At 40.8% G+C, this 17,916-nt stretch overlaps 1 protein-coding gene across 1 annotated transcript in view; it reads right to left on the bottom strand.

The window, feature by feature from the left end:
• CRY1 (cryptochrome circadian regulator 1) overlaps positions 1 to 17,461 on the bottom strand; it is a 37,912-nt gene extending 20,451 nt beyond the window's left edge. Inside the window, exon 1 of the mRNA XM_051636888.1 lies at positions 16,916 to 17,461. Coding sequence (XP_051492848.1) covers positions 16,916 to 17,073 — 158 coding nt within the window. The 5' untranslated portion in view covers positions 17,074 to 17,461. The remainder of the gene's footprint in view (positions 1 to 16,915) is intronic.
• Between the last annotated feature and the right edge of the window lie 455 nt (positions 17,462 to 17,916).

The raw sequence follows: 17,916 nt of genomic DNA, 5'->3' as shown, positions 1-17,916 counted from the left end.
CCTTTCCAAACTTCTGCATTCATCTAATGCATTTACAGATGCCAGTGTGAACAGGTCTATGTGGAAAAAAAATGTTTTATTTATAACAGCTCCCTGGAACAACTTCTAATTCCTGCACTTTCTCCAATTTTGGCATTGAAATACATTGCATTTATCTCCTGTCCTAGCAAATTAATGCTTCATCTATAACTTCCACATGTATGTAAGGGAGGAGTAATAACATCTCCACAACGTGCACACCCTCACACATATTACACATACCAACATGAAAATAATTTTAAAATAACAGTCAGCATACAATGCGCTGTCACAGTGAATTATTATGGAATCTGGAAGAGAAGGGTTTTTAGTTTTCCAAGGTATCATTTTGACTGGTAACACTTGTTTGCAAATGCAAATAGTTCAAAATTACTCTAACACGATGCAAGGACACTTGATGCAGCACAGGACCATGCAGGTGTTTTGCTCAATGCAGACATTTAAACATAATTAAAAGCAGCATTCTAGGACAGACAGAACAAACTTACTCCAGCTTTCTCCACAGCAGCTATGAAGTTAAAGCTACTAGGCTTAAACTCTATTATATTTTACCCTAAACTGTGACAATTGGGAGATTCAAGTCTCTCCCTACAGTAACAGGTCACATTTCTGAGTCTGCACTCCAAAATAATTTTCCTCTCAACAGACAACGGGAAAGATCTTTCTTTTGAACCTTGAATAAACAGAAAAACTACATTGCAAACCTTGATTAAAAAGACTCAAAAAGTATGCACAGATATTTTTTTCCCAATTAGAACATCAGTCCAGCTTTCTGCATCTGGTCTTCAACCTCCCTTGGACAAACCAGAAGGAAAAGTTCAGTATTAATTTCACAGTAAGAGACTGTGAGGTACATGCATGACTGAGGTGATGGAGGAAGGCAGAAGAGACTTCTTGTAACACAGGGAAGATGCTGATCCAAAGCATCCCGTCTTCAAGCAACGCTCTTAGAGAGCATTACACCCATTTTTCTCAAGGTCATCTAATTATGATATTCAGAATAGGATATTCATGAAAGCTTCTGAAGACCACATTCTTTAAAAGACAAAACCTTAGCTCAAAGAAACTCCACAATCTTCCCTGCTGCCAACCATGCAAAGTTTGCTTGGGGTCTAAACTAAGCGTGCTGCCCCCTGCGCATCTTAAGAGGGGCCGCCAGAAACTGGTTCCCATAATACAGATCAGAATTTTAACTACCATGTAACTGAAATAAACTGGTACCATCAAGGCAGAAATTTCAAAAGTTCACTAATTGTTAACATGGTTAACCATTAACAAAATTAACAAAACCAAGCACTACATCCTGCAGTCTTCCTGGTGCTGGACTATTAACATGACTAAAACTTTCTCCAGGGAAGAAGTCAGAAGCAGCCTGTTAACTAGGTAGCATTTTATTTAGGAGACTTGCTAGCAGTGTACTCACAGGCACTGTTTAATGCTGTCTTATTTTGAGTTATTTTCAGGATTAATAAACACCCATAAACCATAATCACATAGAACCACCCTTGCCAGTACGAAATGAGGACAGTTGCTGGGAATTGAGGGAACTTCAAATGCAATGACTTCTCTTTCAGGCATTATTCACATCCAAAAACGGTGGTGCTAAACCATTCAGAAACTTCAGCTTCAGTTCAGCTTCGGAATAGATCCAGATTCTGAATTTAACCACTGGGCAAGGAAGGAACATTAGACAGCACAGACAGTACGACAGAAAATAAAGGAATCTAGGCAGGTTTCCTCATTCTGAGGAAGAATTTTAAAAAGATGAGTGAAAAAGAACAGTGCTAAAACTTGTTTCATTTCTAGATTTCATTACTATTTTTACCAATGACTGGTCAACTTCCAACAATCCATCCAAACTTCTGTTTAACCAATCTTTTTAAAGACCTTCTATCCACCCACTAGTTCTCATGCCAAGCCATTGATTACAATCTCTCCAGCGAAAGAAATGTACTGGCAAACAAGAGACTCATGTCGTTATGGATATTTTCTCACCACCGAGACTTTGTCTATCAGAATTATCTCAAGCAGCTTCAAGTCTGAAGCTTCTTCATTCTTTCATTCAATTTTTTTTTCCACTGTATACCATAAATCACTTTTAAAAAATATTTTTTATAAAATTATTTCTTTTCTATTTCAATTAATGTAGTTTACAGCATTAGGCCCTGATTGTATTAATAAATTATGCATCTATGTCTTTTCACAGGAAAAGAGAGACAGCCATTCTTTCATATTTGCTATTTTGCCTTATGTTCAGCTAGGTCACTATGAAAGTCCAGTATCATTTAGGAAAATATATTCCTCACACTAGCTTCTCTTCTGCAGGAATCAGACTTCATCTAATACTGAAACAAAGTACGAGACACTGAGAAGTATCTCACATTTCATATAGCTATAGACAAATATTAAATATTTCATCAGTATACTTTCCTATTTGATTGCCAACCAATGTGTCTTAGTGCAAGCAGTATATTCTTACGAAACTGTAAGAAGATTAAGCTCAGACAGGATTTAAGTGTTATGTACACTCCACAGCATCCTTTGGCAGCAAGCCATAGTAATATTTTCCTATTACCAAATCAAGGTCACAGAGGCATGCCTTATTACATTACACTGTTTCAGCAAGTAACACATACAGCTTCCACATCCTCAAAAGGTATAAAATAACACATTTCACAGAGGTATTATCCTTCTAGCTTATACACAAGAGTGGGGAAAATGTTCATGTTATTCAACTGTAGATACTTAAGTGAAGTGGCTGTGGGAGCTAACTAATCTCCTGCAGGGCTGCTCTACAGTCAGTGGAGAAAAAACAGCTTCATTAAGAGCACAATTTAGGACTTCAACATCTTTCATAACTTACTAAGAGCTGATCCACACACAAAAACAAAATACAGATCATGAAGTGCGTCATTTAGCTTTTTACCTCTGATATTTGCCACTGTTGCAATCTTCAGGCCAAAGCAGAGCTATGATAGAGGAGGAAGGCAAGATACACTCAAGCCCATGTATACCTGAAATATTCCTAGTTGCTGTAAAAGAGGTACTTGAAAGCAAATTCAACTCTTTGAAAAAGAAGGAAAGAAGGGGCTTTGAACAGTAACTGAGAGAAAGCAATATTTAAAATTTAATCTCTCCAAGCTGAGTCCTTTTGGGTGCATCTTTGAAGCTAAGTAGTAAAGACCATTTCACATAAGGAATGGAGATAGAATACTAACTACTGCAAGCACTACTGCTCTATTAAAAAAAAAAGCAAAGAAAAACAAAAAAAAAAGCACACATGCAAAAATAATTATTTTAATCTAACCAAGCTTATGTTGGACATAAATCTAGCATCTCCTTACTTACAATTCCTCATTAATGTCTTTCCAGCTAAACTACCTTTTCAAGGTTAGCATGCCCTAAAGGAAGGAAACAGGATTTTGTCCTATTCAAAAGACATTCGTAATCTCCCCAACAGCAATCTGTATCTGGCTTCTATTTTGTGAATCTATACATCACATACTGAATTTATCTTCTGTAAAAATCTGGATCTTAACTTCACATTCAAAGGGCACCTATTATTCATCTAAACTATTCCCATACAGCTAGCAGCAGGCATCTCGAATTACTTGCTTGTTACAAAGGTCAGTCTTCTAGTGATAGGAGACTAACAGGCTCCTCACAGCTTCCTCAGTCTCTCTCCCGGTGTCTTCCATTCTTTAATGCATATATTCCATGTTTATTTTCCTCTAATTCCAATCTGATAAATCAAAGTCTTTATTATTTGACTTTAACTCTTTATGCCTGCTCTTTCTAGAGTGAAACTCATTGGATCCATAAAGAAAAGCTCAAGAGCAAACAAATGTATTTGCAGTGGGGACAGATGGAGAATAGGACCTAGAAGCAAATTACAATCATAAGTTACTTGAGAGTACAGACATGCTCATATTTAAATAACTTTAAACTTCCTTATTCTCACGTACCCAAGCTGCCTTATTTAAATGAACAGCTCATAAGGCTTGATGTAATTAAACCAGAACTGGCCTGCTTTATGAAATAGTTCAGCCATATTATTTTTGGTAATCTAAGCTCTCCATGAGAAAGTAATAGCTATGGCTCATTTCAAAAGAGCAAGAGTGATAAGAGCTCTATAACAAGATACAGTCCTGCAATCTGATTCTGAAGGACAAATTTTATACTGTCCCTCATTTAATAATACCCTTTTACTTTCCTTACATTAAAGTGACCTTTTCAAGGTTATAAGATTTTGCACCATTTTAAGCTTCCCAGAAATGAAACACTGCATGAAACAAATTTATTTCTCAACTACACTATATAAATTTAAAGTCCTTAAGGTATAATTCCATCATCTCTGGCTTCCCACATCAAAAAATCCATTAAACTACTTAAAGAGAATTAACGATAGAGCTGAAATCTACTAGCAAGCATAGAAATTGATAGAAAGTTTGGAAAACAGAAAAACAAAGCAAAAAACAACAACAAAACAAACAAACAAAAACAACAACAAAAAAACCCTGAAGCTATTCCTGAAAGTCTTAATTAGACTGACTTGATTTCATGTGTGGTGCTCACCTTATGGTGGTCAGACATTCAGCATTATATTAACTTCCCATTGCTACTCCTATGAATCAAGGGGGTTGAAACTAGATGATCTTTAAGGTCCCTTCCAACCAAAATCATTCTATGATTCTATAAGAAGGCCAACATTTTCTGAACTAGTCTTTCAAAAGTGAAATTAGTCCTTTATATTTGAATACAAGGTAAACATAAATAAAATGTGCACATGTTTTTGAGTAATGATCATGTAGAAAGAAAAAACATCTTTAAAAACAGAAAGAAAAAAAACACCAAGTAACTGAAACACAGCTTTTTTCATTAAGCTGCATAAATTCAGAAAATCTCCATGTGGTACCAAACTTTCTTAGCTTATGAGTAGACTAATGGAGGTAATGGTTCACTTCATGCTGCAGAGGCCTTCCATCTAAAAGTCTAGAGCTGACAAAAAAGATGCACAGAGCTCAGTAATGTAAGCTCTGGTAACCAAAACTGAAATATAGCTCAAGACATAATAGATGAAAAAATCCAGATAACCTCTAGACAAATGTTATCTCCATCTGCACAAGCTCCAGCAGTTCATTGCAACACTGAAGGTCAGGACCAACAGAAAGTACCTCACTTGAAGTAACTAAATTAATCTTGAAAAGTTACATAGTACAGTTAAGTGGAACATTCTGATAACTAAAAATTACAGGCAATCATCTCTGCAGAAGAATTAAACCTTCATCGGAACAACTGTATCTTTTCCCTGTCTACTTCTTCCTTTCATAAGATGAGAATGAACTACCAAAATTAACCTTCTGAACATCAGTTACAGATTTTTTTGGTATCACTTTGACTGTTGAAAGAATTAAAGTAGACAACTGGAAAACATCACCCCACACAGGATCACTTTTTTTCCAGTTTGCTTGTGCCAGAAACAGAATTAATAGCAACACAGAGGATGCAGATAGGAACACTGCCAATTTAAAAAAAAAAAAAAAAGGGGGGGGGTGGGGGGGGGGAGAGGGGCACTGAGCCCACCTTCCTGAACATGGATAAACTTTGTTGGATACAAAGCAATTAAAATAAGAGCAGCTGAATATCTAGACAAATTGTTAGTGTTCCAGAAAATAGGAACTTCAAAGAAAGAATTTTATTTTTTTTTAACTCTGAGGTTATTTCTATAGACAAAAAAAAATAATGATAGGGAGGGCATTTGTAGGCTCTGAACAACTGATAAGTATTATTGTTATGCAGAACCTTCAAGCAAGAAGAGATGTTCCCCACTAAAGGTCAAACTTGCAAAAAATAAGCCTTATTTGATTTAATCCCCATACACTCAAAGGGGCAAGACCAACGCGGGGGGGGGGGAAGCAGGAAGGGAAAAGGGGGCGGCGGGAGTCCACAAAGTGGGCATCTTTAGTTGCTGCATGTCTCATAACCTGATAATTTCCTTATATCATTTGTAAGAAGAACATTTAAATATGAATCAACAAGAATAGTTTCCTAAAGTAGGTCGTTGCTGCAGCAACCAGGCGCTGTTTGGACTACTCCCTGCCACAATGACCTACTTTTCCAGTTATACGTAACCCTTGTAGTTGGAGCCCAATTCCTCCTTCCCTTCGGAGCCACTCTGAGAGGATTTCCGCAACGCGGCTGAGCCTCCCTCCTTCCCAGGACAGGGAAGGGCTCCAAGCAGGTACAGGCAGTGGGTCGGTTCTGCTCCTCCGTCTCGGATTTAGAAGCGCCGGCTGCTAAAGGTTAAGTGAAATCTAATACGTGCTCGGAGTTCTAAAAGTACCCAGCCGATGTTCAAAACGGGAGGAGCCGATCAAAGTAAGAGAAGGGGAAGGTGTCAACACGAACAGCCTGAACAATGTGTCCCCTGCCGGATTCAACAGCTGGCAGCCAGATGCAGCACCACCCGGCTGCTGCCAGCCCGGCACGACCTAACGGACACAGTCCTTAATTACAGGTCTAAGTAACATTAAACCTGCATAAAAGAAAAACCCGCGTGGATAACAGGTAAGCTAACCCGTTTTTAAAGCCTTATTTAACCCCACCTGGACAATGGAGTGGGGGCATACAGAGGTACCACACAAACCCAGGAACTAACGCTGACAATTAGTTAATTTCCTGCTTACTGTTGCCTTTAGTGACCATTAACCTTTTAAAAAAGGAAAAAAAGATCACAGGTGCAACTTTTCGTTGAACTACATCTTAACCTCACAAAGAAATAAGCCTACAAGGCTTCAAACATCAATCACACTGACTTGTGCCTAAGTATTTTTGATAATTTATGCAAGCCCCAACTTCAAAATCAAGGGTAAAATTTAAAAGGCAAGCACAAGAGACTTAACACTTCCAAGTGAAAGACAACTCATTCTAACAAAAGGCAAGCTGTGCCTTACCATACAGTACATCCTAATAAAATGTCAGTTAACACAAAGATTCTGACAGATACAGCTCCTACTGTGAAAGCAGAAAAACAATGCAGCAAGGCTCTCCAAAGCTTACTTTACCTTAAGTCTTCTTACAACTTTTAAGTTCAGCAGGAAATATACTAGAATCAATGACAATACCCTACTGCAGGTGAAGAAGTTTTTGAAATTTGCCCCCACTGTCACTTGGGACCAAAATCATGAGATAATTACTTCTGCAAACCTCATATTCTTCAAACAGAACAGAAAAAAACTAACCCTAAAACTTATTTTTACTTTACCATTGCACTTGAGAAGCCATTGAGCAGCAACTGCAAAGGTAGGATTCTGGAAGAAAGATGGACTAGTCAAAGAAAAAAAAAATCATAAAATTAGGAAAAAAACCACAATCAGAAAGGCTGCTGCTGCCAGAGCAACATCTGATGACTAGTAACACTTTTCAGCTTGAAAACACGATTGCTAGTGCCAAAAAATGCAAACTCCATTGTGCTGTCTCATATGGAAGTAGTAAAGAATTGGAGTAAAACTTTGAGTAAACACTGAACAACTTTCCTTTGGCAAACTAACAGTGTTTCACAGTTGGCACTGGAAAAGGGAGGTTGGTGGAATTATATTTCCAAGAATGCAGAAAGCCAAAATCTAAAATGTAAAATATAAAAATAGGAAGATACACATTATCCCCACAAAAACATTTTTTTTTCATGGTTTAGAAGAACACACCACTGCTGAAATAAAGTACTTCTCACCAGTAAATTTACTGGCAACTAGCATACCAAAAGGAAACCAAACAAATGAAAAAACCCTGCTCAATGAAAAATGCTGTAACTGTATGATCAAAACTAATCATTACACATATGCACAGATTATGAAAGCCTTGAACTAAAAGGGGGAAAATACACCATAATTAAAATTGAGCTATCAATATCACTGCAATTTACAACTTCCTCCTTTGTCAAAAACAGAAGAAACTACACATTAGTAGATGTTTCCAGGTCATACCAGTTACAGTATGCTGGAGAAAAGAAAATTCAAGAATTACTCATAACAAGTCATTTAAAGACGCATTCACAAGACTTGGGATATACTAGAAAGAAACACAAATAAAGCACAGTAAATTAGACCTTACTAAGGCTGTCACCTACTGAAAAATAACGACAAAGTCACAGGAATTATCCCTAGGCAACTCCAATAAAACATAATTCAGTTTACATCCTTTACTTAATCACCCTCATTAAGACTTGGATAGTTTCAACTTCTTGAGTTCACTAATAGCAAGACTTATGAAAACAAAGAACAAAACCAAAATGCAACCTCTTCCCCAAAGACCCTCTGAAACCTGAATGCAAAAACTATTCCATAGAATATTGTATTTTAAATGCGTATCTCAGTTTTACAGATGTAGTCATGCCTCTCCCATGAGAGGGGAATAAGGGAAACAATAGTAGGCAATCTCTGCTAAAAGCTGTATTGTTCCCTTTTTCTACTTTAAGATTCCTAGGAAAAATGAGTTTGTTTATTCTCAAGAATGTGAAATGCAAAGAATAGGAGAAAAATAAAAATCACAATGCCACAGAATTCACAGACAGAAAAGTTCAGCTCAGAGGAAACTCACAAGAGAACTTAGGACACAAAAATTTTACTCCATTCTTTAATTAATCCAGTGTATTGGAAATCAAATAATTAACTATTTTTAATGTCAGCTGCCCTATAAAATGGAGTCTCACAATTCTCTGTACACTTTTCTAGTACTTCAGAACAGGGCAGATAGCAAAACTGAGATGGAGCTTGCCATGGTGTTCTGCTTCTTCAGTGCACAGCAAAATAGTTACCATCCAGACCTTGATTATGAACTATGTAAGGCATGAAGTATCAAGCAACCTAAATGAAGGATTCATTTGTGTACTCATCTTTCTGATGAAAGTTGCCCTCCTATTTCTGTTCTTTTGACCATTATTTTTTCCCTCTCTCTCAGTTGCAGCAGTTTACCCTTCACCTACCAGGTAACTAGACTATTTGCATTAAGAAAAAAATATCTGCAAGTGCTGAATTCCAGTTTCCTTACAATAAAAAGTAAAGCATTCCTAGATCAGATTCCCAGATTCCACACTTTGAATAGATAACAGATAGAAAAACATAAGTTTTCCTTACAAGAGTTGTTCCTAAGTAGCTTGTGTTGTAGATATTTCTACTCCATCACTGAAAAATCAATAACAACATATATTCATACTTCACAACTTCCCAATTTGGGCTCAAACGTTTTTTTCCACATTTCTGGTTTTCATTTTGAAGGGGTAGGAGTTTGTGTTCTGAAAGAAACCAAACTTAAGAGTGCAAGAATTTTGCAGCCTGTATTTCTCATGGCTGTCCAAGAGTCATAAGCATACAAAAAAAAAAAATAAAGAATGCAAGTGACTGAACAGGAAGAAAACGCTTTCCTACAAATCAGGAAACACTGAAATAAACTAAGTTTTGAAAGCAGGCCCAGGAAATTTCTCAAGTTTAGATGCAGGAGGAAGCAACGCACAGCAAAAGCTCAGGTGTACATGGCGTCATGTGCCTGTCAACACAGAAATTGGACTTGCAGGACACATTCTGAACAATGTTCAACTAGAAGAAATCCTTTTCATCTCTGATACTCTGAACAGGTTCCACGGTATTGCAAGGAACATGTTGAGTTAGCACTTTTCAAAGAGATTATAAACAATTTGGCACCTGAATTTACTTCTGAAACCCTGAGTATTATGAAATTCTTATGTCCTACCCAGGTTTACCAATACAGACTTTCAGACTTTTCAAATATTAATGCATTTTTTAAAAAAACTAATCAAAGCACAAAATTTGAGGGGAAGAAAAAAAAGTGTTTCAGGAAGCTCTTTTCACTGCAGCTCAGCTACTCTGTACACTAAAGCTAACAAAGCCCATGTGTTGATTTTTAATAATATCTCACCAATAAGTAATTGGTACACTCTTAAATCCGTAACTGATCCACAAGTTTATACATGTAGACTTCTGCCACAGCTGTCTTCATTTACACATGTAAAACAGAACATTGCAATGTAGACCCCTTTGCCCCAATTCTTTCCAATCTATCCTTCACCTCCACTAAAACTTTATTCCTATAAAAAGAAACATTTACATACACAAAACTCCAAAACAGTGAAAACAAACATTTAATGGTGACCTGAAAAATATATGGAGGCTTTGGGGTTAGAAGAACACTGCAATTATAGTTCACCTGTTGACCTACCACTGTAAGTCTACTCATAAGCTAAGAACTTGAAAGCTAGCAGCATACAGAAGCACACAAACTAACCTTGCCCCACACTTAGAGTTCTGAAAAACTTCAGTAAAATGTATTGCACCAAAATACTACTAAGTTCTTATGCCAGCAATCAAATCCAGAACTTTCCTAGAGGTTCGGCTATTAAACCTCCTAAAATGTGATATGCAAATCACTAAGCCTGTAGAACACAAAGCCACTTACTCCCACACTACTTACAAAACAGAGTCATGCTTAAGCTTTTGCCTTTTTAGGTCACTATGGGAAGATCACAAAATTCCCTAGAGTGAAGAGTTTCTTTCAGTATACAAATTAATACATTACAGACTTCAGCTTAACTTCCACACTGGAAAAACAGCTAACTTCACAGGCAGCTTGACCTTCCTCCTACCAGAGTTATACAACTGACCTGAAAACCTGCCAGGCATTGAGAGAGTATGGAAAAGAATCACCTTCCTTGAAAAGAAAGGCTTTCATGCTGTCAGAAACCAAAATGTTTAAGTGGCACAATGATGAACAGCTTTTTTTCTGCAATATTTGCATAATGAGATCTGTTTAAAGAGTAGCTTCCATGGGTAGGAACAAAGACATTTTCATAAACTAGATGAAAATATATCTTATTGCATGAAAATGGCCAAAACAGGATTATATTGTATAAAATCATTTGCTTCAAAGAACTGATGCAGAATTCACTGATACTGCCACATACTAATGAGGTGGGGAAAATAAAAAAAATCTGTACTCTTGATTGCCTAAAAAAAGTTGCCTTCACATTCATCACAGATGGTGTTTGTTGGGGGTTATCACCCTCTTCTTTTATGACCAGAGGAGGTAACACCACAAGTTGCAGACACATTACCTTCCCTTGCTCAAATGAAGAACGTGACATGTTGATACTCAGGTAAAATAACAGAAAAATAGATTTCTGGCCCAAAGAGAAAGAAGACTGAAATAATCCTATGGAGCTGTTCAAGACTGCATTTGTCCCTCGATACTCAAAGTCCACATGCTACTCCTGCATATCAAGAACACTCTACTTAGACTTCCATTTCCTCACAGCTGGAGATTAGTGATGTAAAACCAGGTCACCAAAACCTCACAACTTCTTAACCTAAGGAATTAGATTCTGTCAAGATGACATTCACAGTTAAAAAGCAAATTGTATAAATGCTCACTGGAATTTTTCTGGCCTGTAACAACTGCTTCTTGGGAAAAACAACTTATTGAACTCTTTGTATTAAATTGGATTTGCAGTACCACCTGCTCTCTCCAGACCAACCAGTGCAGACTTCTTGTCCAATTCAACAATAGTTCCATTACAGAACCTGGCAATACAAGATCATATACCAAAACAAGCAAACAAGGATAGCACAATTGCTCAGCTGGCAGAGTTACTTCTTACATTCTAACAGTCTGACAAAAAAATTAATTGGGCCTTTCCTGTAAACAGTAAAAAGGCCAATACAACTTTTGACAATATAATTTCAAAGGTTGTCAACAAATGGTAAACCACAGGAAAAACCAATAATCACCTTCCAGAAAACTCCTGGTATTTACTACACACATGAGCAAAGCAACCCACAGGTTTATGGCCATTTTAATCTGGAACAAATCCTTACTGCTACTGGAAGAAATGGTTCCTGCCCTTCCCACTCTCGCCTCTTCACTGCTGCTATTGCAACCTTTTTGCTGGCCCAATCTGCCACAGAGCTAATCCCACCAAAACTGGTAACTAATCTCTTTCAGACAGCTTGATGAGCTAAACTGGTTCAACACATGTGATATCACAAAAGGGTGGAAACCACCCCTTTCATTAGCACTGCAGGATTAAAAGTGTGAGGACATACGTCAGCGTGGTTCAGTGACGTACTTTGTAAATCGCAGGACTAGATCATATAACACGACAAACTGTAGAGGAAATCTGAACTGTGGGCACTTCTCTCCTGTGGGAGACAGGACTTTCTGTGAAAGAGGACAGGTGGGCAACCTAGGTGTATGGCACTGGGGCACTGGAGGGCTTCTTCAATCTAACCCCTGGTACCACAGAACTCTCATCTGAAAATGCTGCTTCTAAAAACAAGTTACCACTCTTTGACAACTGATTTGAAAACTTAACAGATTAATCATCCTCAGTTTAGTGGGCTGGCTGGACAAAAGTTCTGCAAGTTGTGCACTGCGCCAGAGCTGAAGCCACTTATTACACAGTATAACGGGTATGACTAGAACACAGCACAAGAATACCTAAATTCCCTTGTGGACCCATTAGACCCTGGCCATAACAGTGGAGTTCAGCATAGGCTCCCTGCTAAGTGAAACCACAAGGTATCTACAGAATATATACAAAACTACTGTGACACCCAAATCTGACATATGTCTAGCTTTGCAGCAGAAAGGCAAAGAGCCTTGTCTCTGTTTAGACTTTAGATGATTGGCTTGATGTTAAATGTTTCATAAATCAAATAGCACTTAGGATGAAAACGTACACCATGAAAACAAAAGGATGCTTTTAGCAGGGAAGTAAATTATTTTGGTGTGCACTCCTTTTTACATATCAAGCATACCACCAAAATCAACAAAGTGTAATATGCACATTTTGCCTGCCTGAATTGCAGATATGATATAATTTAAAATGGAAACCACTCATAGAATACTTCTATTGACAAACTTTCTTCACCAATCCCACATCCAACAAACAGGTCTCTACGTCATTACCTAATTAACCTGAATCTATAAGCATATTTTCAACACTAGATGCACAGAATATAAAAACTTAACAAATGCTACAGAAGGATGTCTAAGCACTGTTTTTTTAAAACAAGCTCCCATTTCCATGAATTGCAGTGATTATCCTGGAACTTTTACTTTTTTCCCCTCAGTGTTTGATTTTTAATACACTTTGAGGCATGAGTGTTAAAAAAATGTATTGTGTCTTTTCTTTCTCCTAAATCAATATGACTATCTGCCATAACAACAGCAGCTAACTTTGCAGGATGCTGAACACATCAATATTTCACAAAATCTACTTGATATGCAGAACAAATTTTATTGCTCTTATTTTAAAAGAAGAAATTTTTTCCTCTTCAGGAATTATTTAAAAAATAGCTACAAGGTTTAGCAAGATTAGACTATCCACCTTCTTAAATCAATTGCTGCATGCCAGTCTTAACTAGCATATCAAAAACATACATACACACTTAAAAAGACAAACTAAAAGAGTAAATTATTAGCCAAAGTAAATTCTTATGCAGCAACTAACAGAATGTTTGCATTTCTTTTTAGGTATTGTGATCAATTGCCATGCTGTACTAAAACTAGCACAAAATTAAACCCTCCCTTAAGTTATATCATTAAGCATGAGATCCCATTCTCCTTAATATGGAAAAGTCTGTGAGCACATACAAACACATTTTTTCATAAGTAGGTAATGGTTACTTCCTAAAGTACGTAAGTTACATTCTTTGTCTACTCTGTTGACACAATTAAATGTGCACTAGTTCTGGTGCCAAAAGTCTAAGGGCAATTGACAAAACTTAAAGAGAGTGTTAGAGTGATTTTTCCATTTAGCATCTCCCTCAGCCATTTCTCCACCACCTTTTACTGCACAAAATAACCTCACTCTCGCAAGCCTTTACCTGTGAACGACACTGGACAACTCATAATATAGAAAAAAAGCATGTCTCAGTGGAAACAGCTTGAAAGAAGGAACAATAAGAAGAACCAGGACATAACCAGGAAAAAAAATGAAGCAAGTTGAGGAAGGCCCTGGCATATGTTACATAGCATTCGTGACTTTAGCACAGGTAGGCTGACTGCCAGGAGAAAGGAGGTCAGTAAGACCACGTGACTGCTTAGTAATTAGACTTGCTCAATAGTACAATTACACAAAAATACTAGTTCATGAGTGTTACATGACTGTTTAAAGAGCAAATTTAATCAGAAAGCACCTATGCATTAAAGGCTGCTATTTGCCAGATTTAAGACATTTCTAAAACGAACTGCAACTGTTACCTCTACAGAGATACATTATTACTTCTAAGAAGAAACTAAACCAGGCTTCTCCTGTTCTTGTACCATTTTTCCTCATGTCCATTGTGTTAGTCACAATTTGAGCTCTGACAGACAAGAGTTTTACCCAGGGCATTAGGACCATAACCTCACCAGAACATAAACTCCAGGTGTCAATCAATTCAAACTAAGAAAGCACCACACCAGACGATTAAATTTGACTCATGCTCCAAATGCTGAAGCGCTTCTGCTCCTCATCTCAACTAAAGTATTTTTTTACTAATTCAACAACGTCCTCCAGAGGCAATTAAGCAAGGATCTTGCTTACAGTCATCAAGTGGCCAAGGAGATAAAATGCTTGATTAGTAACTGCAAGTGCCAAATGAGACTGACAAACCAAAAAACTGCATTGTAAGTCTTGTGTATACAGACTATGAATGTGTGTGTTACCACTGGTTAAAAACAGTTCATTAAACCCACTAGAACTTAAAATGAATGAATTCCAAACTAGTAACTGTTCACTTAAATACAAATGTATTGAGATCCCTCCAGTAAACATGTAGCTCTAGCCCCCAGTTATTCTATAAAGTTACTACACTTTTAAACTGGAAAAAAACTGAGGATCTCACAAAACCAGGGGAATGACAGCAGTGTACAGCATGTGCCTGGAGAGTATTTGAATCCCAAGTGATTGCTGGAAGTACTTTGGATAGGGGACTTGTAGTTTACCCTTCTGGGAGATCTGAGGAGGGGAAGAGGGGGAGGGAGAGCACACAACCAAAGTCCTAAAAGAAAAATGCTCCTCTTCATGTAGTAAATAAAAGGCCACACCAACAAAATCTCAACTCCTCCACCAGCAACTAAGAAAGATGGTTTTCTTTAAATGCAAAATGCAGTGCAAGGACTAGCTGTCTTTTAGAACACTGTTAAAGTAAAACAACTGTATCAAATACATCACACAAATGTACTCAAGGACTATATTAGCTAACAATCATGTTAAATAGTCATTGAAGAAGCAGAGCAGTAGCACTGAAGACATGAGCCTCCATTTATTAGGATCAGAGTTCACACTTGTCTATCATTCACTAGCTGTAAGAATTAAATGAAAAACAGCTTAGTATTTCAATTGAAAAACACATTAGAAACCTATGAAGTAGTCTTAAGATGTGATTTCCTTAACATTTAGATTTGCACTAATTGCCAGCATTCTTTTACAACTCAAGTAGTTATTCATACTTCATCCATAAAACTAAGACTTCTGAACTTTCTTTTTAAAGTCATTATTTGTATTTTTAAAAGCCCCTATCCCCCTCAGAACAAGCAAAAACTAATTTAAAAGCCTCTATAAAAGAATTACATCATGAACCTGAGATAAGGGAAGTACCTAACAATTATTCTTATGTGGTATGAATGCTATTTTTGTCAGTGAAAAACAGAATAACCATCAAGTCAAAGTTCCACAAAAGTACTTTTAGTATTTCTGTTTTCTGAAAACCAGAAATACAACCGTAAGAAAAACTCCTCAAAATTTGAAAAAAAAAAAAACCACCAACAAAAAAACTCCAAAGGTAAATGACCTTGCTAGTCAAGTATTTAATGACCTGAGAGATACATTATTAAATCTGAACAAAATAATCCTTAAAGTAAACTGAACTGAAACCCAAAGTATCTCAACTTTGTCAATTCTTCTTTGACGTGGTGTTAAGCTGAGTTTCACTGTGCTTGTTCCATAATTAGGCAACTCTTCACAGCACCATAACGTGGGTAGGCTAATCCCATGAGCATTCCAAGTTCCAGACACTGGACGAACAGATGATACAAGTACTTTACTGCATTATCTACCCTTTTAAAAGGGCAACAACTTTCAGATCCCTAGTGATGTTTCAAGCAATCTCGCAACATAAGCATGGACAGAAGTGCCACCAACCTCTGCCTGCCTTATTAGAGCACACACTGAGCATGGAAGCGTCAGTCACAACTCCACAGTCAAGATCATTTTTGTATCAGGTAGGACGACACCCGCCTTGAAGGCGCAGGAATAGACCTGCATGCTCCAGAGAGGGGCACTACCTACCCTTCCTTGCAAGAAAGATATCCCGAGAAATTACTCAAGCAGCTTAACACTTTGGGTTGGGTTTTTGTTGTTTTTTTTTTCTCCCCAGGCTGCAGTCACCCTGTGCCGGCGCAGGTTTCTGCCTGCCCCACAGCGCTGCTCCTCCCGGGGCTCGCAGCCGCCACAGCCCGGCAGCAGCCCCGCTCCCGGCCCCAGGGCGGGTGGGCACGGGGGTCGCGGTACCTGCCTGCCCGGAGAGCAGGGACAAGACCCCCACACACACCTCCACACTCCCCCGGCAAAGCAGCGGCGTCACAGGCTCCCCCGCTTCTCGCCCCCTCGCCGCGGAGAGGCGGCGCGGGCTGGCTATGCAGCACGGCCGGCGGAGCGAAGGGAAGGGCGGGCGGCTGCAGCCGGCGCGGGCGGCGGCCCAATCGGGCTGCGAGGGGAGGGGACGGCGGGCAGGCAGCGTGACCGCATACATAACGCGGGGATTAGGGCCCCCGCCGGCCGGCCGGCCGGCCCCCGCCCGCTCCCCCGCCGCCCCGCACTCACCGCCACCTGTTGATGCCCACGTTGGAAGAGCCGGCGAACCAGGGGTCCAGGATGTAGACGCAGCGGATCGTGTCGGCGCCCTGGATGCACTCCCGCAGCGCCGGGTTGTCGTGGAGCCGCAGCCCCTTGCGGAACCAGTGCACGGCGTTCACCCCCATGCCGCCGGGCCGGGCCGGGCCGGGCCGGGCCGGGGGCGCGGGCGCTCAGCGGGAACCGCCGCCGCCCGCGGGGCCGCTCATGGCCCGGCGCCGCCGCTGGGCGCCCGGGCGAGCAACGGCCGCCGCCGCCGCCCCGCACCGGGAGGCGGGGAGGGCCGAGCGGCGCGGAGTCCTCCTGAGGCGGCTCTAAGACCCGGCGGAGACGGCGGGGGCGGCCGCCCGGCGGGGACGCATCACCCCGCGGAGCCCCCGCGCCGGGGAGAGCGGAGAACGAAGGGAGCGCAGGAAGGAGAAGCGGAGCCCGGCGGCCGCTGCGGGGCCTCCCCCTCTGCCCGCGGGACGCGGCCGTCAGAGCCGCCGGCGGCGCCGCCTCGCCGCTCGCCCTGTGACTCTGCGCCGGGCGCGGGGGCTGCGCCGGCCGCCCCGCCCCGCCCCCCCGCCGCCGATTGGCCGCCCCGCGCCCCACGTGACCGCCGGCCCTCACGTTTCTGAAGTGTGTTTACTACCGGCGGGGGGGGGGGGAGGGGAGGGGGCGGCTCGGGGCGCGGCCGGACCGGCTCCCGCGACGTGGCGGCTCGGCGGTCCGGGAAGCCCCGCCATCTGGGCAGCGAACCGCCCCCCCCCCCCCGCCTCGGCCGGGGCGGCCAGGGGCGGCGGGCTGCGGCGGGAAGGGGCGCCTGGGGGGGGGCGGAGACCGGGGCTGCCCCCTCCCCCGGCCTGGGGGGCGGCGGGACCCGGATGAGCACGGGGCTGCGAGGAGGCTCGTGGCGGCGCCCGGTCCTGTCAGGAGGGGCGCACGCGCGCGGCCGCCGCGGCGGGGGCGGGGGGAGAGCGGGAGGGAGC

The sequence above is a fragment of the Apus apus genome, chromosome 1, assembly GCF_020740795.1.
Source record: "Apus apus isolate bApuApu2 chromosome 1, bApuApu2.pri.cur, whole genome shotgun sequence".
In the NCBI taxonomy this organism is placed as follows: Eukaryota; Metazoa; Chordata; class Aves; order Apodiformes; family Apodidae; genus Apus; species Apus apus.
Note: the sequence above shows the minus strand (reverse complement) of the source record. Positions and strands in the feature narration are given on the sequence as shown.